The sequence below is a fragment of the Melitaea cinxia genome, chromosome Z (assembly GCF_905220565.1).
Source record: "Melitaea cinxia chromosome Z, ilMelCinx1.1, whole genome shotgun sequence".
NCBI classification, from domain to species: domain Eukaryota; kingdom Metazoa; phylum Arthropoda; class Insecta; order Lepidoptera; family Nymphalidae; genus Melitaea; species Melitaea cinxia.
Genome location: NC_059424.1, coordinates 17,057,588 through 17,081,423, shown reverse-complemented (window position 1 = coordinate 17,081,423; position 23,836 = coordinate 17,057,588). Strand labels below are relative to the sequence as shown.

Here is a 23,836-nt window from a genome sequence, read left to right as displayed (position 1 = left end):
TATATATTTTTTAATACTTCAACAATTTGATAAAATTAGTTAATATTATTTTAATAAAAACTCAAAACTAAAATTATCTGGCCTTGCTTTCAACTCAATTTGACTTTGAACCCATCCGAGATCAGAGAACTTACTCTGGAATTAGTGTTTTAATATGCCGCGTTGGCGCAACGGTTACGGTCATGGATTGCGCCTGTTGCGCTGGCGGTTGCGGGTTCGATCCCCGCACATGACAAACATTTGTATTGGCCATACAGGTGTTTGCCGTGGTCTGGGTGTTTGTGCAGTCCTTGTGGGTCTCCCCACCGTGCCTCGGAGAGCACGTTAAGCCGTCGGTCCCGGTTGTTATCATGTACACCTGATAGCGATCGTTACTCATAGTAGGGAATATATCCGCCAACCCGCATTGGAGCAGCGTGGTGGATTAAGCTCTGATCCTTCTCCTACATGGGGAAAGAGGCCTATGCGCATTAGTGGGATATTACAGGCTGAAGCGAATGACTGTTTTAATCGTCTTCGGTACGACAAAGCCAGCCATGCGATCACCAAACCGCCTGCCCAGCGTGGTGACTATGGGCAAAACACATGAGTTCAAGCTATGTTTGGCGCGAACTTGTGGAGGCTTATGTCCAGCAGTGGACTGCGATAGGCTAAAGTGAGTGAGTGTGATGATAGTTTTATAGAAATATTTTTAAACGAACTCCTTAATGGTTGACTTAGCAGCTGAGTTAGCAGTTTTCACTTGCGATAGTAAAAAATGTCCACAAGAGAGTAACGCAAACTGTCACGCTTAAGCAAATAAAAAATTTACCGAAATAGGGTAATTTCGTAAAATAACGCGTTTATTAACTGAAAGGACTTTTTAAGAAAATTGCGCGGACGGAGGAGTATGAACTTTCGCACACTTATGGTTTTAACTACCTGTACCCGCGGCTTCATCCGCATAAAATTTATTTAAAAAGTTATTGTTCAGTTTGCGGAGATAAATTACTAAAATAAAGTAGCCTAAGTTACTCCTTATTACATCAGCTGCCAATGAAAGTCCCGTCAAAATCGATCCAGACATAAATTGTAAAAAATGATATTTTGGTATATGTGTCATGTACACCATACACACAACGTATCCATACACAATACAGACAACAACAGACCTCCAATTTTATTTATTTGTAAGTCATAGATAAATATGTGTTAAAAAATTATGTAACACAGTTCCAAATTTAAAGGTAAGCGACAATTTTAAAGCAGCATGTTTTGGCTTTAAAGTTAATCTGAAATATAGGTAGACTCTTTTTTAAAACTCAGAGTAATAGCGTGTAATAATAATTACTTACATAGTTGTAAGTATATTCAACTACATTTCTGAAAATACCAAATATAAAAAATAGAATTCTATCAAACATTTTCACACAACACATTTTTATCAAACTCATGTTCAAATGTTTGTACCTATAAACCATGCAGATTTTTTCATAATCTGGTTGCATGCCTACTTGATGTCTTGATGTGATGTGTGTGTTTTCGAAATTTTAACTGAGAACATCACCTGAATGTCAACGTAAAATTTATTCGTGTAAATGAGGTTATTACGTGTCTGTTCGTATTACAAAATTTGCTTAATTTAAAATTTAAATTATTTAACTTACTTTAGTAATTTACGGCTGTTTTTATAACCTGCTATAACTTTTGCCTCGTAGAGACCTCTCGTTTCAATATTATAAAACATATTTATATGCCATATAAAAATAATAGGTAAACATAAATAGATATCGTAGTCCGAACACGAGTGACGCAGCGAAGTATGCCTAGCGTAACTTTTTTTAACTTTACTTAGTGGTTTCAGCATTTTTATCAATTACTTCCTATCATGAGATCGCTATTAACATTGCAATGCAATCTATCCTTAAGTACCTAACCTGCGCAAGATTAATTTACACATTTAAATCCGATGCAATGTTTGAAACTGTGTTACCACTTGACTGCGAAACTGCAATCAAGTTTTTACGAAATTTTTTTAGGCGGTTTGTAACTACCAGATGCGATTTTTTTGTATAAGTATTAATAAATTATGAAAAACTACGTCTTTAGTTTATATTTTTAATTATAATAACCATTATTTAATTTGCTTCAGATATGGCGTCCAATTTGTCGATAAAAGATTTTTACAGAGGCAAAAATATTCTTGTGACGGGTGGAACTGGTTTTATGGGTAAAGTTCTCTTGGAAAAACTTCTATATAGCGTCCCTGATGTTGGTAATATTTACGTCTTGATGAGACCTAAAAAGGGAAAGTCGATTCAGCAGAGATATGAAGATATGCAACGTTCGCCGGTAAGAGAATGAATAGAGAGATATACCTGTTTGCTTTGTATTTTTCTTGTCGTCATTCTGTATATTAATTTTTAAAAATGCTTTTTAAATATGAATCGCTTATCATAATTTTTTTTTAACTGAAATAATTAATTGACTTCAATTAAGCAGTCAATTTTTATTGAAATTTTAATAATTATTTACTATTTTTTTTTATTAAACTAAAACTGAAAATTTTAATTAAGCTTTGAAGTTTTTTCGTGATTTCGTAAACAAATTTAATTTAGGACACTAAAGCTTTTCCGAGATTTGAACAAACACATTAAAATTTTCCATAAAATTACTATCTTCGCATATTATAATCAACAAATTAAAGTAAAGAGTTGGTAGATTCGATTCGTAGATTCGAATACTTGTCATCCGAAACTCTGTTGAGCAATACCGAAAATACTAGCGTGATAATTCATGGCGTATTATGTTGCAGTTATTCGATCGTTTGAGAAACGAGAAACCGTCTACTTTGAAAAAAATTATACCAATCCAAGGAGACGTCTTATTCGATAACTTTGGACTATCTGATAAAGAAATAGATAATTTTGCCGAAGAAATATCCATTGTATTCCATTTTGCTGCCACCTTAAGGTTGGAAGCGCCACTTAAAGATAATGTTAATATGAATACATGTGGTACCCAAAGAGCACTCAATGTAGCGAAGAAGTTTAAGAAATTAGTACTATTTGTTCATTTGTCAACGGCCTTCTGTTATCCAGATTACGCTGTTTTAGAAGAGAAGGTATGATTTTTTTTTACTATAGAGTATATTTAAAAAACTTATAAATAACACGTAATAGTTATAAATAACGTAATCTATAACTACACCAATTTGTAAATTGTATTAAGTAAAAAAGTACTTAACATCTATGACACCACGTTCGACTATAGCAATACACAAAGAAATCATCATCATCATCATCACTTCAGCCTATCGCAGTTCACTGTTGGACATAGGCCTCCACAAGTTCGCGCCAAAAATGACATGAACACATGTGTGTTGCCTATAGTCACCACGCTGGGCAGGTAGGCGGGTTAGAGACCGTAGGGTTGGCTTTGTCGCACCGAAGACGCTGCTGCCCGTCTTCGGCGTGTGTATTTCAAATCAAGCAGTTGGATGGTTATCCCGCCATTGGTCGGCTTTTTAAGTTCCAAAGTGGTAATGGTACTGGGTTATCCCTTAGTTGCCTCTTACGACACCCTCGGGAAGAGAGGGGTAGCTATATTCTTTACTGTCGTAACCACACAAGAAACAAAGAAATATGAAACAGAAAAAACGCATTTTGCCACCTTTTATTTGGAATGCAGAAGGGAGATATAGTCTACTTTTCATCATTAAGAGAGTCATAGTAGCTAGAAGAACCAGTAATAATTTGAATTTAAAATAATTTCAGATGCATGCGCCACCAGTAAATCCAGCAGAGGTAATGCATTTAATAGAATGGTTGGACGAGAAACAGATTGAACTGCTCACACCCTCCCTTCTCGGCCCCCATCCTAACTGTTATACTTTTTCAAAAAGATTAGCTGAAAGTGTCGTCGAAAGCGAATTTAGTAATTTACCCACAGTTATAGTTCGGCCTAGTATTGGTAAGCGCAACTTTATAGTACTGTACTTTTTTAAAGTCTTATCTTATTTAGTTTAAAAAAAAAAAGACTAATTAAAGTAAAACTAGTAGGTACCTATTCATTTAATGTTACGGTAATTCTAAATGAGATGTGTACTGTTTGTATAAACAAGGTCATAGACGAATATACTTATATATTTCATATGGCTTATATGATGCACAGAAATATAATCTATCGTTATTTCAATGAAAAACTATTTTTTTAACATTTCGTTTTACTTCTTTGGTTTTTATTTATAAGCATCTTTGTTTCTCAGTATGCCCGTCATATAAAGAGCCAATGCCCGGTTGGGTAGACAGTCTTAACGGCCCAGTAGGGCTTATGCTTGGAGCGGGTAAAGGCGTCATTCGCACAATGTTGTGCGATGGTACTCTTATAGCGCAAGTAGTACCTGTAGATACAGCTATCAACGCACTCATCGCAATTGGTATGATTGAAGGATCGAAAACAGAAAAGTAATTGTTTTTTTTTATTTTAATTTTATTCCAATAAAATATTTACAAATATTTAATAATTATTTTGAAATACAGTATTATTATTATTATTATTAGTCTACTTAGATGTTTATTGGAAAAATTGCTGTCTTCAGTAAATGACTTATTAAACTTTAAAACTAATAGGTACCAATTAATATATAAATATCTGACAGCCCGTTGGCGCAGTTTGTAGTGACCCTACTTTCTGCTCCGGAGGTTGTCGGTTCGATTCCCTTCCCGAGTCTGGGTGTAACATATATTTATTTATATTTGTAATATTTCTATGTATATGTATCGAAAGAAAAATATGTAGCTATATCAGTCGGATGTTATCTTATAGCACAAGCACTGAGTTGCTTATCTTAGGAACAGAAGATCGTGTGTGTATGTTATAGATATATAAGTATTCATTAAGTTCATAAGTTTCACTTTAAATAATACCAAAAATAATGTAAAACGGATGAGGCTTCAAACCCACGACAATTAGAGACTTATTCATATAATATCCTAAATAAGCCAAACTATTTTTAAACTTTACATGCTAAACTATATAATAAATATTTTCAGACCCGAAGTGATACCTATATACAACGTGAACATTGGCCACCAAAAGCCAACGTCTTGGGGAGATGTCCTCGTAGTAGCTAAGGACTATGCAAGAAAGTACCCACTTGCTTGGCCACTTTGGTATCCTAACGGTGACATAACAACTAATTATTTGGCACATGAATATAGAAGAATCTTTTACCATATGGTGCCTGCATATTTCATTGATTTCATTCTTTTCTTATTGGGACAAAGACCCTTGTAAGTAACAAAATATACCTGTATTTATTTTCTGCAGTATCTTTCTTAGCGATACGTTTTTGCCTTAATATTTATATATAGATTTTTTACAATCGCGGCGACTATATATACTAATATTATAAAGCCGAAGTGTTTGTTTGTTGGTTGAACGCACTTATCTAAAGAACTGCTGGTTTGAACCAAAAAATTCTTTAAGTGTTAGAAATTCCATTTACTGAGAAAGGCTTCAAACTAAAACCGCGGGTTCAGCTAGTAAAAAATAAAGCACTTTTAATTATTATTATTATTCCTAATTTGCTAAACATGTTTCAAAATATTGAAGACGCAAATATATATATATATATATATATATATATATATATATATAAAATTTTCGTGTCACAATGTTTGGACCGATATAATGGAATTTTGTGTGCATATCGCGTAGGTCTGAGAATCGGCCAATATCATTTCATCATTAATAACCTAAGTTATAAGGGGTGTGGGGAGGGGATTAAGGGGTTAATGTCATGTATGGAAAAACAACGTTTAGGGGGTTAGCTAGTTTAATAAATATTATATAGTAGAATTTTATTACATCTATGCATCTTATTGCTTTAATATTGTAATTTATCCTTTTTTTTTGTTTGTGTGTTTTAAAATTTAACTCATTTGCTTTCTATAATTTTCAGTATGGTGAGAATCCAAAACCGAATCAATCAAGGTCTGGAAGTGTTGCAATACTTCACAATGAGGCCATGGAACTTTCCTTGTCCTAACTACGACTCCATTCATTTAAAACTAAACGAAGAAGATAAAATAACATTTAATACAGACCTCACGAGCGCTGATCGTGATGATTACATGATGAAATGTGTCGAGGGCGGTAGAATTTACTGCCTTAAAGAGGATCCTGCTAAAATTTCCATTAACAAATCGTATCATAACTTGTAAGTACAAAATATTTAAATAGTAAGTAGAGTAACATTCTAAATTCTATTATTAAACTTCAATATAATTTGGATGCGTGACATGAAACAAGCACATTTTAAAAAGCCGAAATAGAAGTGAAACCTTAATTTTATCAAAATAAAAACACCAACTTTGTTAACATAAATATAAGAGTCCCAAAAGTTAAAAGTTATTAAACCAGTGCATTTAATATCTAAGGTATAAGAAAAGGTCGACATTAAAATATGGAAGTACACAAAACAAAATACGAATCAAAAACTTTGTACTCCTTTTACGAAGGAGTTTCGTACACTTATTGTTTATATAGAGAAGGAGTGCAGAATGCTAATTTTTTTATTAGTATGCATAACAATATATTAAATTAATAAAAAAAAAACATTACACACACTAGCATGTATTTGACACACCCACGCCTATTATGGCTATTTTGTTGATTGTCAAAGTCCGTAGTCAACTTGAAATTTTTTAAAGAAGGTTCTTTATTTTCATTATTTTTTGTTTTTGGTAATTTAAAAAGTTAATTATGGTCGAATTTCGACCGCTGGGCGACCACTAGTTTATGTAAAGAGACCTACTTTATATAGTTTCGTATTCTAAATTACCGAACTATATTTCAATTCTTCCTAAAATTTGGAACATAATATTACATGATTAAATGATGAAAACTATTGCTATATCACTAAGTTATCATTACATAAATGCTTATCAAGTAGCTTTGTCTTCAATTAAAGAATGCTCTAAGTTTGTTATATATTTTCTTTACAGCTTGTACGTCTTGGACTGGATAGTCAAGATATTTATATGGCTGCTTATTTTCTCTTTGCTGGCATATTTATTCGATCCAGTTAAAACTATTTTTAGCTATGGAGGATCGTTTGTGAAGTATCTACCCATTTTAGGAAGCACTGTCTTCGACGAAGAAAATTAATTTTTTTAACCTAATTAGTTACAGGTTTTAGGAGATAATCTTAAAAGATGAGCTATTAAAGAATCTTTAGAATTAGACGTCTCCTGCATAAAGTTTGAACTTAGTTTTTTTATCAATTGATTTTGTGCTATTGGAGGTATATTAGATCATACTGCATATTCTTCAAATGAAAATACCAATATTAATAATAAATACAAAGTTCAGATATTATTCGTAATATGCTTCGAATTGTATATTTGTCCCTAAAATTAAGGTACTTAAGGAATAACAGGAATAGGTTCCGACATGTAATACAAAATACTGATACCTAATTGAGAATTAAATCTTGAATCGATATCCGAAATTTTGTTTAGAACTGGCCAGTATCTTCAGTCGGAAAATTCTGAGTGCAAATAAAAGATACAGTAATTTTTTTATTACATTTCGGAACAGTTATTCTATGAATTATCTTCTACTACCTTGAAATAAAAAAAAAATGCATGTTTTTGGAATAAAAAAGGACATGGGTTCATAAGCCCGTGGATGTATATCACTTGTAAAAAAAAAAGAATAATCTTCATTATACTCATAGTTCGAGCGTAGGGTACAGCTTCTATGACATGAATTGGTTCTTTATCAGCCAACTAGCTTATGCGCGCGACTTCGTCCGCGTGGAACAGAGGCGCGAGCAATACTTGATCATTATTTTGCTGCGATGTTTTTTAAAAACCGCGATATCTCCTGAGATACTCATTGAAATCCAATTATGTAAAAGGCTATTTTATTTTAAATTAAATACTTGTGATGAATAACATATTTATTTAGATAAGGATTAATATCATATTTATAAAAACATCTTCGCAAATAATGCCCTATTTTAGACCAAACTTTTTTAGCATAAAAAAAGTTATAGTGCGCCAACCTTAGAAGATAGATATATGCTGTCACGGACTTTTTTTTTTAAACTTTTAAAGAGGATCAATTCTGTCATACATGATTTTTGCGAAACTTTAACTGTTTTCACAACGCACTTAGCGGAAGCTCTCAAAACGAAAAAAGAACCTCCGATTTTGAAACATTCTCCATTGGTGCTCCGCTCCTTTTGATCTTAGCGTGATGATATATAGTCTATAACGTTCCTCGATAAATGGGCTATCTAACACTAAAAGAGTTTTTCAAATCGGACCAGTAGTTTCTGAGATTAGCGCGTTCAAACAAACAAACTCTTCAGCTTTATAATATTAGTATAGATTGCGTTTTTTACGTTTTAATTAATTAAAATGCAAATTATACGGGTCGCACGGTGCTTGTTTTTTATCACATATATTTACCTATTTTTTCATTTACACTATAACTGTTATTATATTAAATAAACTACCAAAAATTTTACATTTGTTGTACAAATTAAGTATGTTTATTATGCGTATTGTGTTACAAGAAATCGATTACGAATATTGTTATTAAAGGAATAATATGCTTTTATCACAAATTTTAATATATGTATAGCTAAGCTATACGTGAATGTATAGCTAAACGTGAAGTCCAAATATTTTTTTATTAAAATATAACAGACTTTAAATTACCAATTCACTGCGCTTAACACGACGTTATCCTGTAATATTTTTGAATTTGAAAAAAAGTTTTTAAATTATACACTATATTAAAGCTACAGCTTTTTATGTAAACTCTGTATTGTATTTAAAAGATAATTGATAAAATTATATATTTATATCTACCTCAATAAAGACATTCGCAAACGTGCAAATTGTAGCTTTAAGAAATAAAAAATATATTTTTTGTATTTTTTTAGCTTGCCTTCTTATTACTTAAGTTTTGTTATGAGGATGGGTTAATGTTGTTGAATATATAAACAATTTAAACATTTATCTAGACTTTTATTGTTTACCAAACATTTATATTTAAAAAAATCAAATTATGAAAAAAAATTGAATAAGATTATGAAATGTCTTAAAATAATTTATTGTATATTGCGATATATTTATATAAACACTGCAACATTCAAGAGCTTTTAATCGCACAATTTTAACAAATACATATTCTCCGCAAGCATAACATGCAATTTTACGCCAGCATTTTATCTCTAATGTAAAAAAAAATGTACTACATAATCCATAAAATTTTAACCGATTTTTATACGATTACAATACGACACGCTATAACATTAAAACAAATCGATAGACTTGTATGTAAAATAAATATCAACTGTATAAAATATTTATAGAAAAAACTATTTAATTAGTATACTGCTTCAACATTTGCTTAGATGTAAATAAATTAATAATCTGATAAAACAAAACTGAATTATAAGAAAAATATATATTTAGTTTGAATCGACATTACAAATGATTCGAAATTTTTAATTTCCCGCACATTTTAAGATAAACTTTCTTCGTGTTACACATACTATATTTTTATACTGTTTGCTTCTCTATGACAAATGTATTATTTTACTTAGTAGCATTTACGATTTCAACGAATTCGGGTTTGAGACTTGCTCCACCAACAAGAAAGCCATCGATGTCTGGAGAGGCAGCGAGTTCCTTAGCATTTGCAGCCGTCACCGAACCTCCGTATTGAATACGGACATTTTGAGCAACATCAGGCGATGCGTTGGAAGACAACCAGTTGCGAAGTGATGCATGAACTTCTTGAGCCTTAAAAAAATTTAAAAAATAGTTTAATCTTAAATTTTAATCACCGTTATTTGAACAAGAAAATTATTTTTATTAGTATTAAAGTAATGTGAATTTCAAAATCAACATAAAATTGCCATAATTAAAATTTGCGACAAACCATACAGACAAATGCCAAAACGGTAAATATAAATGATAAATTAGTCTTAATTACAATTTGAAGGAATAAAATTAATTTAAACTGAACTAATATACACATATAATTATATCATAATACATGTACGTAATTATAAATGTTTTAATTACTTGTTGTGGTGTAGCAGTCTTGCCAGTGCCAATAGCCCATACAGGTTCGTATGCCAACACAACATTGGCCCAATTGTTGCCAATCGCTGGCAGGAGAGCCTTAGTCTGTCTAAACACAACTTCCTCTGTTTTACCAGCCTCCCTCTCTTCGAGAGTCTCACCGATGCATGCAATTACTTTCAAACCAGACTCTAGAGCATGAGCAACCTGAAACAAACATTTTTTTTTTAATATCATACAATTAAGACTTAGACACTAGCTGTGCCCGCGACTCTGTCGGCGTGGAACTTAATGAGATATTGCTCAGTTTGCATAGTTACAAAATAAATAAGTTTCTAAAATAAAAGTAGCATAAGATAATCCTTATTACATCAGCTATCTTCCAGTGAAAGTCCCGTCAAAATACGTCCAGCTGTTTCAGAGATTAGTCGGAACAAACAGACAGACAAAAATTGTAAAAAATGCTATTTTGGTATATGTACCATGTATTCATCCATATGCATTTAGTAAAAAGCGGTTAATTATTTTAATATTACAAACAGACATTCCAATTTCATTTATTTGTATAGATATATATCAAAAAGTCTATATTACTTTAACTATAATGAAAATTATTATAATTTATTTAATTATGATAATTTTCGTTAAACATTAATAAAAATGGCTAAACAATTTATAAATACATAACACACAAATTTTAGCAAAAAGTAAAAATTAGAAGTAAGTGGTTAATAATAGAATCAGCATAATTAATATATCTACCATAGTACCCTCAATAGCCATGACTTTCAACATAACAGGTGATGCATTTAACAAAAAACAATGTACAGCAACAATAACTTTTATTAATATACTGGCCCCTGGTGAATGAAATACACAAATAAATTGGAATTATTTGTCAAAGACCATGTGATACAAATGATAACTAAAAATGATGAAACTAATATTTCAAAACTTGAACTATTTATCAGCTAAGAACATAAATAAATAAATAACATAAGAAATGCATTGTTAATATAAATGGTGGTATGACTGTGTAGGTTATCGAACTTTGAATGATATTATAAGGTTATATTATAAGTTAGTCGTTTTACCTTTTCTGCAACAAGTTCATCTTTTTCACCAAAGATGGCTCTCCTTTCCGAATGACCGAGGATAACCCAATTAGCTCCAACGTCTTTAATCATTGCAGGGGAGATTTCACCTTCAATAATAAATTTAATTTATTTTATAATGTTTTAACATTATCCACAAAGGGCCTTTAAGACCTGTCGTGATCTAAATTGCTAAAACCCTTGGCATTTAGTTTGTAGCATATTGTCCACATCACAAATTGGGGATTTACATATTTGGCAATACATTCTCATATAAAAAATCATTTTATTTTAAATTATTATTAGTATCAGATCAAGATTTTGTTTTATTCAGTACATAATACGCAAAAGAGTATATCAATTCCAAATAAAAAACATCAGACACTAGGCAACCTTATTGTAAAAATAAAAAGTAAAAATTATACCTGTGAAAGCACCCTTAGGTACTTTCCAGCAGTTTTGTGCTGCAACACCAATTGTATCGGGAACAATGCTTTTAACGTAAGCTAGATAAATAGCAGGAACTCCAATAACAACCTGCAAAATTAGAATAATTCATGTATTCTCTTTATAATATTTACTTGAAACACCACCGCTACACTAAGTCCACATCTGTGAACAGTCTAGACAAAGCTAGCCATTATATTAGATTTGATAAACCACAGGTCCTCGCAAAAGAATACCGATTCCAATCAAGGATGATCCGTGACGCTACTGAAATTAAAAAATATCCAAATTTCAATAGAGAAGATGGCCATTATCACCTGCTTGGTTTTTTATTAAAATAATTAAATAAAAAACCGAGCATAATATGCCACAGATGAAAGATTCAGTTAGCACTTTCTGTGTAGAGAGGACTAATTAAAATATTGATGTATATAGGGTAATTATAGGTATATATAGGTACTGTGTGGCTATGGGTACTGTGTGGCTACGGTACTAAAGAATTTAGCCACCCCCTCTCTTCCCGTGGGTGTCGTAAGAGGCGACTAAGGGATATCACAGTTTCACTACCACCTTGGAACATAAAAAGCCGACCGGTGGCGGGATAACCATCCAACTGCTGGCTTTGAAATACACAGGCGGAAGACGGGCAGCAGCGTCTTCGGTGCGACAAAGCCAGTACTGCGGTCACCAACCCGCCTGCCCAGCGTGGTGACTATGGGCAGAACACATGAGTTCACATTATTTTTGGTGTAAACTTGTGGAGGCCTATGTCCAGCAGTGGACTGTATAGGCTGTAATGATGATATAGGTAAGATGTCTGACACCTCAGTCCTCAGGTGACCATGGTTGCTGTGAAGTATCGAAACATTGGACATATAAAAAATCTAATAAACCGCGATAAAATCCGAAAAAGTTGTTTCATTATAGTGTTGTTTCATAAAATTGGCGTAAACAAAGGATGGCAAACAAGAGTACGGGCCCACCTAATGGAAAGCAGTTATTATAGCCTTGTTTCTACAGGAACATTACTTGAGAGCAGTATTATTTAGCTGTGATCTTCTGTTGAGATAGAGCAGGATATTTCTTGCTGTGTCCTACCTCAATATAATTATTTAAATATGCTTAAACACATGTACTTGTCTGCTTTTGGGAAGAGCCAGATTTTTATAAAATTTAGTATACAGGCGATTTCGGGGACCATAAATCAATCTAGCTAGGATTCATTTCTAGAAAATTTAGTTTTATCCCTGTTTTTAGGCAATAAAAAAATGGTTACAATATCATTAGAATACGAAGGTAAATTTCGTCATTGTCTTCAAGGTTATAATAGCTCAGGTGAGAAATGGGCCAGTCCTGAAATGATGGAGAAGACCATTTCAAATATTCATGTCTCCAAACAGATTTCTTTTTCCCTTTTTTTCTAATTAGTCGTGAAACGTAGCTAAGTTCAGTTATCCAGGTACTGACACACATATATGACGCAATATTATACAAACTATTATTGATAAAGGGGTAACTTTACATGATTATCTTTTTTATCAGTAATAATACAAGGCTAAAATAGTAAATCTGTATTTTATTGACCTTAATGATCAATTACCTCAGTCTTTTTTGTTTTTATAAATTTATACCTACCTACAGAACTTTTGTTGTAATTATTAATTTATTACGAATCGTAAATATTATTTCAATTTCTGTTATTGCATAAATATTAAATTTCAATACTTTTGTATTGCTCACCTCTGCATTAGGGTCAAGAGGTCCCTTCTTCAGATTGTTAACAATTTCATTTATTTGATTTTTATCACCATTCATTTTCCAGTTACCACCGACAATGAATTTGCGACCCATTGTGAATGTTGTATCTGGAACCAGGATTCAGTTTGAGTTGAGAGTATTGATATTTTGAGGAACATAGGTACTAGGTAACGAAATTTTATTACTGTTCAAATAATAAATAGTCATACATTAAAAAACAAAAACATTAAAAATATACTTAAAGTTTATTTTAAAATACAAAAATACCTGTTAACGGCTCGACTATAGGAGATTGATGAGTATTGAGTGATGACCTGATACCGTGATCCCTGATAGGTGATATTTCGGACAAATATTGTTTTCGATACAAATACAAATGACAGTATCAGAATTATAAGCGAGTTATTGGCTAAAATATGATTATATAAGCTTTAAAGTTAATTATAGCCAATCACAAATAGATGCACTTCAATAACATTTAAAACTGTACAAAAAAAAACAAACGAATATCAAATGACCTTTCTGACATTGAGCAAGTGAAAACTCCACAGTGTTACCAACAATGCCTAAATTCTATTCCATGTTAGCTACATCGCTTTCCCCATTAAAGTATATTTGACTTGTTGGAAAACTTGAAAGAAATTTACTTTTAATTATATTTTCAGTACGAGTTTATACTAGTTATGGGTATATTTTATTCATTTAGATAAAATAATAATCTAGATTGAATTGGACCACACGACAAGCACTTGCTTTAAAATAAAAAATAAATAAGAGAGTGTGCTTAAAACCGCACGGCAGGAGTGAAAACTTCATTGTGAATATACTAAACACAGCGACACAACAGCGAAAAGCAACTGACTGTATCTTTATCGCTCAGATACACTCAGTGGTGCCAAGTTCACTCGATCAAGCCTTTCACCAAAGCGGTACGAATCAGCCTAACTCACTACCTTCGTAAGTTAATTGAGGTAGGCCACAGCAAGAAATTTCCTGATCAATATGGAAGAGCAGCTCGACCATGCCACCACGGGTAGCACCTCGACCTTACAGAAAATCACAGCTAAACAATGCTGCTTTCAAGCAGTGTTGTGTTCCTGTTGGCGAGTAAGGTGACTAGGCTCCTGAGGGGGAACTGGTGATAGGGTTGGCAACGCGTTTGTGATACTTTCGGCGTTGCAGACGTTTATAAGCTACGGTAATTGCTTACCATCAATAAATTGAGTCTTACATGCTTGTTTGCCCACTCAGTTATATAAAAAAAGGCAGCTACAAATCAATTTATGGTATACTTATATTGTTTAATATGTAAAATACATTTTACAGTAGTGATATAATATACATTCTTGATACAAATACCTACATACAAAAATGTTAACATCTCTCACATATAAATACTTATGGGGAATAAACTTAAGCTGGTAGCCCAAATCAGAGACAAAAATTTGTTTTTAGCTTTTGATTGATAAATCATTGATATATCTCTTGTCTTTGTCCGCGTGGAATTTAACAAAAAAGTTATTGTTCAGTTACAATAGAAATAAATTTCTAAAAAAAGTAGCCTAAGTTACTCCTTATTACATAAATTATCGGCCAGTGAAAGTCCCGTCAAAATCGGTCTCTTGCCTTTCAGAAATTATATTATTAGAGTGCAGTCCCTTCGCCCTTGCGCAAAATGCTACAGCGGAGGCTGCCCTCTCTCCACGCCTCCGGCTTCTATAAAACACTTTAGGGGTAGGGTAAACAAGATTACGTGCAATCAGGGTAAGCTGTTTCCATTCTGTAACTATTTTGAGGCATAAGTCAATGTCCGTTAGATACTCATTTAATGAAACACTTTTTTCGGATTTTATCGCGGTTTATTATTAACTTTTGATTCCCGACGTTTCGGATACTTTACAGCAACCATGGTCACAGGAGGACTCAATATTTAATCTCTCATAAATTAAACTAGACGCTTTTTATAGAATGTTTAGTTGGGGTTGTAAAAAGAGGAAATAATTTATTAAAAGCTATCTCGTTTTCCCGATGCTTAGTTGTAAAATGAGAAGTTAGATCATGTATTGTGGCCAATCAAGAAATCTGTTGCTAGACTTATTGGATGTTTTTCACTAAAGGTCTCCGCATGGATTGGAGTAAAACGTAATGCAATATTAATTCGCTTAGTGGAACGTACTGATTATTTTCCGATAAGGAATTTAATTATTTTTATGATCGAACAATCATCAATAGTGGTCGAACAGACGATAATTAATCAAAATTAATTAATCTGAGGGACGAAAATAAAGATATCTGATATGTAGGCCAACTTACGGGTGAACATTTGCTTAATTAATTATAAATGAATAAAAGACGAACAAACAATTATTACATTCGAACAATAACAAACAAACGACGAACAAATAATAAAAAAAACAAAAATCAAAAATTGATAAAAGTGAGGCCAAATTCAGCGAGATCTGTTACAAAGCCTGTTCACGGTTGTTTGTCATAGATACGCTTCAGTCTGTAATATCCCACTACTGGGCATAGGCCTCTTTCCCCATGTAGGAGAAGGATCAAAGCTTAATCCACCACGCTGCTCCAATGCGGGTTGGCGGATATATTCCCTACTATGAGTAACGATCGCTATCAGGTGTACATGATAACAACCGGGAGCGACAGCTGAACGTGCTCTCCGAGGCACGGTGGGCACACCCACAAGGACTGCAGAAACACCCAGACCACGGCAAACACCGATCGAACCCGCAACCGCCAGCGCAACAGTAAGTACAATTTGGAACAGCTCCACTTCCCTTAATTTTTAAATAAATATATATAGTTCGAACAAATTTAACGTTTATATCATAAGACAGGTGAGCGCTGCGCATGCGCATAGACAATGATGCAAAGCAAAAAACTATATATGTTTATTTAAAAATTAAGGAAAGTGGAGCTGTTCCAAACTGTATATGAGCAATTATAAATGCAACTTGAGCAGTTTATTAACACTTTCGATAGATTTTCAATAGCTCAATTCAACTACGTTGTCCTTTTAAATTGCTCACCTTAAATTATTTAATTAAAAATCAAAAAAGTCGTTGAAAAATATTCATTTATCAATAATTTCAAAATCCTATATCTTTTGATGTATACAATATTTTAAATTGCTCAACGTGTTAAAGAACTGCTCAAGTTGCATTTATAATTGCTCAAGTACAGTTTGGAACAGCTCCACTTTCCTTAATTTTTAAATAAATATAAATAGTTTGAACAAATTTAACGTTTATTTCATACAAAGAGCAACACGGAGGGGAGTAGCCATGTACAGGCGTTCCCCTCTGTCAAGGTATAAGGCCAAATGGCCATATGCAAACAATAAAACTAGTTGCCGCCGCACTGATCACTAGACTAAATCTAGTTGCGCGATTGAATCAACGTCCTTAAAAAAATGCCAAATTGTTCTGTTTTTTACTGCAAAAAAAGATCTGCCACGTCTAATTTACTAAAACATGGCGTTACCTTTCATACGTAAGTATTTTTTAATCACATTATTACTTGTATACTTCTTTTAAACCTTTTTTAAACTTAAAAATTACAAATATTATCGTTCGTGTTGACTCGACTTGTTTACAAACACAGGCCGCTCGCCCGCATACAATATGCGGATCAGTCAAGCGACTGATCGGAGTCTATTTCCGAGAAGTCACTGTCGCCGAGCGATAGTGTTGTTATCGGTTTGTTTGTAGATGGTTATCGATAAAAATGGCAAAGGCAAAAGAGGAGACAGACATTTTTGAGATTTTGATTTATTTAAAATATTATATTGGTAGCTTATTTTAATAAACATAGTTATATAATAAAATTGCATTAAATTAAATATAATACACGTATTATGAGTATTAATACATTTTACTAGAATTACTTAATGTGAACTTCCACCATAATGTTTTATATAAAAATTTGGCAGGTTTTCTAAAAATCCAAATTTAAGGGATACATGGAAAAAAAATTGTAATAACAGACTAACCTGGACGCCCACAAAAAATAGTGTAATTTGTTCAGATCATATCAATACCACTTACTTTCAAGTGTTGGCGAACAATAGGTTTAGTCGAGGGCACCAAACCAACACTAACGCCACACTGTTTTTGTCCCGCAAGTTTTTTTTTTTTTTTTGTCTCATGTACAAGGTAATCAAGATATGGTTCACCTTAGTCATAGTAGTGAAATGAAGCTTAGATTTATCAACTTTGAAAATGAACAATGTCCATCCTTTCAGAGTCATCAACAAATCATTAAATCTAGCAGATGACAAGCTATCATCTTATGATGCCATTAGTGTTACGCTCCCTACTCCCGATTCGTTGACATCACCGTGTACATCATCAACTCCTCAAAATGTATATTAACTTTAAATCGTTTATTGTAGACTGGCATTGTTTGGCACAACAACGTTGCACCAAACGTATTGTGACATAATTATAATAGTTAGACATAGGCTGTCGTGACACTTTTTAACTGACTTCCAAAAAGGGGAGGTTCTCAATTCGACTGTATTTTTTTATGTGTGTTACTTCAGAACTTTTGACTGGGTGGACCGATTTTGATGATTTTTAATTTAATAGAAAGCTGATGTTTATCATGTGGTCGTGTTTAAATTTCATCGAGATCTGATAACAACTTTTTGAGTAACCTTTGATAACGCGTATATATTACGTATATTGTATTACTTGTCGATGTAATTGAAGTCAGTTTTGTTTTCGTTTGCGAGCAAATACAATTATTGTAGATAATGATGTGTTGTACAAAGTCTTACTACATTATATATTTCTATTATCATTAGTTTTTGCAGCGTACGCAATGTAAGGAATTTTTTAGGTTATTTTTTTATCCCTTGGGTTACATTATTGGAGTTTTAGTAAGGATCCCTAATATTTTTGAAAATATAGTATAACCTATGTCGCTCAAGGATTATGTAGCTTCTCAACGGTGAAATAATTTTTTGCATCGGTCCAGTAGTTTCGGAGCCTATTCAATGCTAACAAACAAACAATCAAATCTTTACTCTTTATAATCGTTTATTTTACATGAAGATGTTTGATTTGTAGTATATAATAAATTAAGCCTATTTTTATAATTACATCTTACCTTTGTATCACTTTAAAAACCTAATTTCCCTAACCCGAGTACTTGAATTTATCGATATCGATATCCATATCGACAGTTGTTACAACCATGGCTGTAAGAAACTTGTTAGTGTAGTTGCGGCGTGTCATTATACTGTAATGACACAGAATGTATCTATGTGTGTGTGAAAAATGTAAGTGTGTTTTTAATTTAGTATGTGTGAGTTTCGTAGTGACAGACGATTATTTTTGTGTGGGAATTAGATACATTGTGCATGTGTGTAATTTCCCCCCGCAAAAAATGACAGACAATTTTGTATCGGTAGCAGACGCAATGGCTACTCCCCTCCGTGTTGCTCTATGATTTCATAAGACAGGTGAACGCTGCGCGTGCGCATAGACAATGATGCGAAGCAAAAAAATTACGGATATTCGTGCCTCTTATTAAATAAGTCAATTTAAGCTGTATTTCATAGATATTAAGGATTGACTATTATTGTCCGTGGAATGTAGAGGCTTCCCACAGTTATCAATTCCGAGTGAAACAAAATTTCAATAAAAAGAAGAATGGTTGGTGAAGGTCATTAATGGACTCAAACAGCTTTATGACAATGTTACCCAACTTATAGAAGAAGAACCATAACTCAATCACAATTTAAAAATGCCGATATTTGTGTGGATTTAATTTCAAGTAATAAACATTGATTTATCTTATTTATGGTGTTTTCTTTGTTAATCTTATTGTTTTATTGTTATAATCAAGAGAACAATATTATGCTTCTTCGTTGTAACATAACAGCGAAGAAATGTAGTAATAGATTTTTTAGTATTTTCGCGTTCTCTTTTGGGTATAATTTAGTAGTTTTTAACCTCCACAAGCAGTAGATTCGTTATGGGTATAATTTAGTAGTTTTTAACCTCCACAAGCAGTAGATTCGTTAAATGAACTGATACTTACAGATTCACTTTAGAGCGAAGAACTGGAATCCAGCTCTCAATAAATTAAAAAAAAATCAGATTCACTTTGATTCCTATCCTAACGTATATTATTATTTAATATAGTTTCATTATTATTTATACCATAATACAATCTATACGACCGTTGTTACATTAAATATTACTTTTCTCTATGCATTATATACTCTTTGATTATGTGTTTGTGTTCGTTTGTTGTATGTAAACTAAACGAAGTTTGAATTTTTTTATGAAAGATTTTTGTTTCACCCTGAATAGTAAGCTTTGTTGTGGTATAAAAATATATATCTAGTTTATTTTTTAATCCGTTTAAGCACATTAATCCTACATGGTACGTATTATGAAACTACTTTTATTATAATAATACGAAACATTTCGCCTTTGATTATATTTACTTTTTTTTATAGATGTCCATCGATGACTCTTTAGTGAACCTAAATAAAATAGAAGAGAATCAAAATTTAGACAAAAATGTCGGAAACCGAAAAAAAAATCTAACGGATTATTTTACAAGGTAAAAACAACTCTGACAAAAAAATCATTCGAATCACCCTTTAAATTAGAACAAATAAAAATATTGTTTTTAAAAATTTTGTAGAACCAATGATCCTAAGAAGAAAATGGTATCCAAAGTAGTTCAAGTAAGCTTAGGAGTTTGCATGTCGGATGATGAACTTTGCACAGATTTACCATCGGAAAAGTATTGGAATTTAGTAGCTGAGAAGAAACGGTATGTTTAAAATTGCTTGAGTAAAACACACATAGACACTTTAATTGGTTCATAAGGTAGGCAACTTAATGCCTGTGTTTTAGATAAGAGTCGGCTATAGATATAGACGCATGCAATTTTTTTTTTGTGTACAAAATATACATATAAACAATACATTTATCTCTTAAACTCAGAGCAGACTTGGGCAGCAGGAAGCATGGCTACTGCTAAATGCAGCATGGACCATTATAAATTAAGACTATTTATTAATAACTTACTAAAATTATTTACAGAATAGAGTTAAAAGATGCATTAGATGAAAACGAGAGGTTACACAAACTTAAAGAATCACTATTGGAGAAGAACCTACTTTACAAACAAATGCTTGAAGAGGCTAACAGTTTTGTTGATGTGTTCAAAGTAAGTATTTAAAATACTACATTATTTAGATAACTAATAAATAGCACTACTAAAATTATTATTAGCAAAATCAAACAGTTATTGGGGTATATTTCACCATCTTTCACTATTACCTGATAAAGCTATCTATAATCTATTTCACATAAGATGGGTACGGTGACATTTTAAATGTTCCAATACACGCTCACTATTTTCAACAAATCGGATAAATATTCATTTTTAAAAATCACTAATTAGTTTCCAAAGCAAATAATAATGCTTGATTAGATTGAAATTGTATTTATATATGCGTTTTTACATTTTAAACAAAATAAAAAAGGTACAGAAAAAATGATAACTTAAAATTACAGGCATGAAACGAAACTTTTAATGATAGGGATTGACACGTAGTAATCGGCTAAAATAAATAATCGTAACGGCCATCTTGTGAATCGCGTCATCTCACTGACTCGAGATATCTCAATCAGTACTTTCTGTCTCTTGTATGCTTCCCGTGTTTTGGTTTTGCCAGTTGCTATAGTTGTATTTGTTGCTGTTTTATTGTTGTTAAGTTCTGTTATTATTATTTTTAGTTATTCATTTTGTATGTGTGTTCTGTTCTGTTCTGTAAAATGCCGAAAAGAACAAAAGAAGACCGTTTCAAACAGTCAATTGGTTGTCCGCTTTCGGGAATACTTTGAACGGGAGTGAGAAAATAGCGGTCCATTATTATCTATCAACCACATAGTGGATCGAGTTGCACAGGCACTTGAAATTAGGCGTAATACAGTGTCAAAAATTACTTCAGCCTATCGCAGTCCACTGTTGGACATAGGCCTCCACAAGCTCGTGCCAAAAAATGGCTTGTACTCATGTGTGTTGCCTATAGTCACCACGCTGGGCGGGTTGGTGACCGCAGGGCCGGCTTTGTCGCACTGAAGACGCTGTTGCCCGTCTTCGGCCTGTGTATTTCAGAGCCAGCAGTTGAATGGTTATTCCGCTATCGGTCGGCTTTATACGTTTCAAGGTGGTAGTGGAACTGTGTTATCCCTTAGTCACCTCCTACGACACCCACGGGAAGAGACGCTGGTGGCTATATTCTTTATTGCCGTAGCCACACAGCTTAGTGTCAAAAATAAGTAAAGAAAAGTATGGTGACACCAATATGGAAGATAATAAGTTATCGACTCCCAAAAAGAGGCAAAGGAAATAAATGTTTGGTCGTTGAGGTTGAATATGATTGTTAGCGGAGAAATGAGTTGCCCACAGTTTTACAATAATTAATGTATTTGAAAGGTGCTAAATTATTTAATGGAAGTGTGACATCGTTATAGCGACTTTTAAATAAAATTGGATTTCCATAAAATAAAAAAAAGTTAACAAACGGAAAAGTGCGTGAAAACTTTGTGACATTCTTAGAAAAGGCGAAAAACATTACGGATTGGAAGAACGTAGTATTCCTTGACTAGACATGGTTGAACGCCAATCATACTGTTGGCAAAGTATGGACAGACGACACTGCTAATTCTTCGACTAAAGTACCGGAGGGTAAAGGCGAACGACTAATAAATTGCCACGTGAGCTGTGTTAATGGGTTTGTCGATAGCTCATTTCTCGCGTTTAACACCACCCTTAAAATATTATTTATTCACTATAGCGATGATTAATTTTTAATAAGCAGTTAAAAAATTTTTTTTATATAATCGATTAAAGGTTAACCGCATTTGTACTCGATAATCGAATTACATCAATTAATTATGCCATGGTCACCTCACTATAGAGTTAATTTGACATGTGTCACCGTACCCATCCTACGTGAAATAGACTATAATATGTACCTCATGGTACACAACAAAAATTATATGATATATTTTTATTTTTTACACCATAATTCTCCGTTTTATCTGTAGGATATGTTTAGTGGTTATGGTGAAATAGATTCTAAATACCTATTTTAATTGACTCTTCTTTATAAAACCTATAATTATATGCTATCAGAATCAAGTAAAGTTCATGGTTTTGTGGTATGACAATACATATGTTTGCATAACGGTTAGAGCAACTTATAGAGCTAGGTTTTAGGTATTTGAGTTTTGTGTTTCCAACTGCAGATAGGATTTCATCATATATGAATCACACATAATGAATATTCTGTATGTATCATATTACTACAGAATATTACGCCATAGCCTACTACATCAATGAAATATGAAACCACATTATCTTTTCATAAATGTAATAGATGTATACAAAATTTATCATGTATAAAAACCAATTTTTGTTTATTTTTTTAGGAAGTTGTGAGTGACACAGCCAATGATACTGGTATTGATGTAGCTGATCTTAATGAGTCAAATGATGAATGAAGACTGAATTTATGTATAAGTATTTTTTAATGTATTAATTTGTAAAATCACAAACTTACTTAGTCCTAGAATTTCTGTGTCCTATTTAATATTTTTATATAATTACAATAAATTATAGTTTAAAAAAACTAAAAAACCACACTTTTATAGCTAATCAAACCAAAAAGTAGAAAATAATTTTTAATTACAAAGAGTTTATATTACAGTAGTAGAAGATCGAATCATCTATCAAAATTAATTACTTCAAAATAAAATTATAATAAAACTTAAGTTATTAAGAGAATAATTCAATTCAGAGTAAAAAGCGTAGGGTGCTTGACATATTAAATGTAACAATTATTCTACTTGCAACTATCTATGTGCGGAGAGTTATAAAAAAATAAAAAAGCGCGGTTTTTTATTTTTTATTTTTTAACTATAATTTATTTTTTATTTTTAGTTCGATTTTTCAATTATTTGCAGACATGGCATGCGTAGATCGCGCGCTAGCTTTGTCTCTCTTACTTCCTTACAGAGGATCCACGAAAGAATTTATTAATCCTCGCGGTCCTAATAAGGATATTGGGAAACTGTATTGAATTATTGCATTGTCATCGGTCATTGATACGTGTGCAAAGTTTCAAATTAATCAAACTTCTGGAAATCGGTGAAAATTATGCTCAAAGATACATACAACCCAAGCTAATAAAAGCGTAGTAAAAAAGCAAAGCAGATATCATGAACACAATAAAATAAGTCTAAATTTGATACAATACAACCTAAGGAGTGAATAATGTAAAAATTCAATTTATTAATTTTACTTGCTTTTACCCGCGGCTTCACTTGCATTGATTTTTTATTTTATTTCATAAAGTATCCTATGTTACTTCTAATACTTCTTAAAGTAGTT

General features: G+C 32.4%; 3 protein-coding genes across 3 annotated transcripts in view; 2 read left to right on the top strand and 1 right to left on the bottom strand.

Moving 5' to 3' along the window:
- LOC123668945 (putative fatty acyl-CoA reductase CG5065) overlaps positions 1–7,369 on the top strand; it is a 28,657-nt gene extending 21,288 nt beyond the window's left edge. The window contains exons 2-8 of the mRNA XM_045602636.1: positions 2,132–2,331; positions 2,795–3,103; positions 3,756–3,951; positions 4,247–4,445; positions 5,034–5,273; positions 5,945–6,202; positions 6,990–7,369. Coding sequence (XP_045458592.1) covers positions 2,134–2,331; positions 2,795–3,103; positions 3,756–3,951; positions 4,247–4,445; positions 5,034–5,273; positions 5,945–6,202; positions 6,990–7,152 — 1,563 coding nt within the window. The 5' untranslated portion in view covers positions 2,132–2,133 and the 3' untranslated portion in view covers positions 7,153–7,369. The remainder of the gene's footprint in view (positions 1–2,131; positions 2,332–2,794; positions 3,104–3,755; positions 3,952–4,246; positions 4,446–5,033; positions 5,274–5,944; positions 6,203–6,989) is intronic.
- Positions 7,370–9,145: 1,776 nt separating this feature from the next.
- On the bottom strand, positions 9,146–13,870 carry LOC123668655 (triosephosphate isomerase). Its single transcript, XM_045602366.1, has 6 exons — positions 13,658–13,870; positions 13,373–13,497; positions 11,611–11,722; positions 11,186–11,295; positions 10,092–10,298; positions 9,146–9,806 (listed from the first exon to the last, which is right to left on the bottom strand). The coding sequence occupies exons 2-6, from the start codon at positions 13,481–13,483 to the stop codon at positions 9,600–9,602; spliced, it is 747 nt and encodes a 248-aa protein (XP_045458322.1). The 5' UTR covers positions 13,484–13,497; positions 13,658–13,870; the 3' UTR covers positions 9,146–9,599.
- Positions 13,871–20,102: 6,232 nt separating this feature from the next.
- Positions 20,103–23,101, top strand: LOC123669063 (geminin-like). Its single transcript, XM_045602725.1, has 3 exons — positions 20,103–20,203; positions 20,476–20,602; positions 22,876–23,101. Exons 1-3 carry the CDS (start codon positions 20,133–20,135, stop codon positions 22,945–22,947), a joined length of 270 nt encoding a protein of 89 aa, XP_045458681.1. The 5' UTR covers positions 20,103–20,132; the 3' UTR covers positions 22,948–23,101.
- Positions 23,102–23,836: the final 735 nt, after the last annotated feature.

Excerpts from the sequence above, each read along its gene's own strand:
- LOC123668655 (XM_045602366.1), bottom strand. The coding sequence starts at position 13,483 with ATGGGTCGCAAATTCATTGTCGGTGGTAACTGGAAAATGAATGGTGAT. Across the intron at positions 10,299-11,185 it reads ATGAACTTGTTGCAGAAAAG|GTTGCTCATGCTCTAGAGTC; the intron begins GTAAAACGACTA and ends TGTTTGTTTCAG. Across the intron at positions 9,807-10,091 it reads AGACTGCTACACCACAACAA|GCTCAAGAAGTTCATGCATC; the intron begins GTAATTAAAACA and ends AATTTTTTTAAG.
- LOC123669063 (XM_045602725.1), top strand. The coding sequence starts at position 20,133 with ATGTCGGATGATGAACTTTGCACAGATTTACCATCGGAAAAGTATTGG. Across the intron at positions 20,204-20,475 it reads TTAGTAGCTGAGAAGAAACG|AATAGAGTTAAAAGATGCAT; the intron begins GTATGTTTAAAA and ends AATTATTTACAG. Across the intron at positions 20,603-22,875 it reads GTTTTGTTGATGTGTTCAAA|GAAGTTGTGAGTGACACAGC; the intron begins GTAAGTATTTAA and ends TTATTTTTTTAG.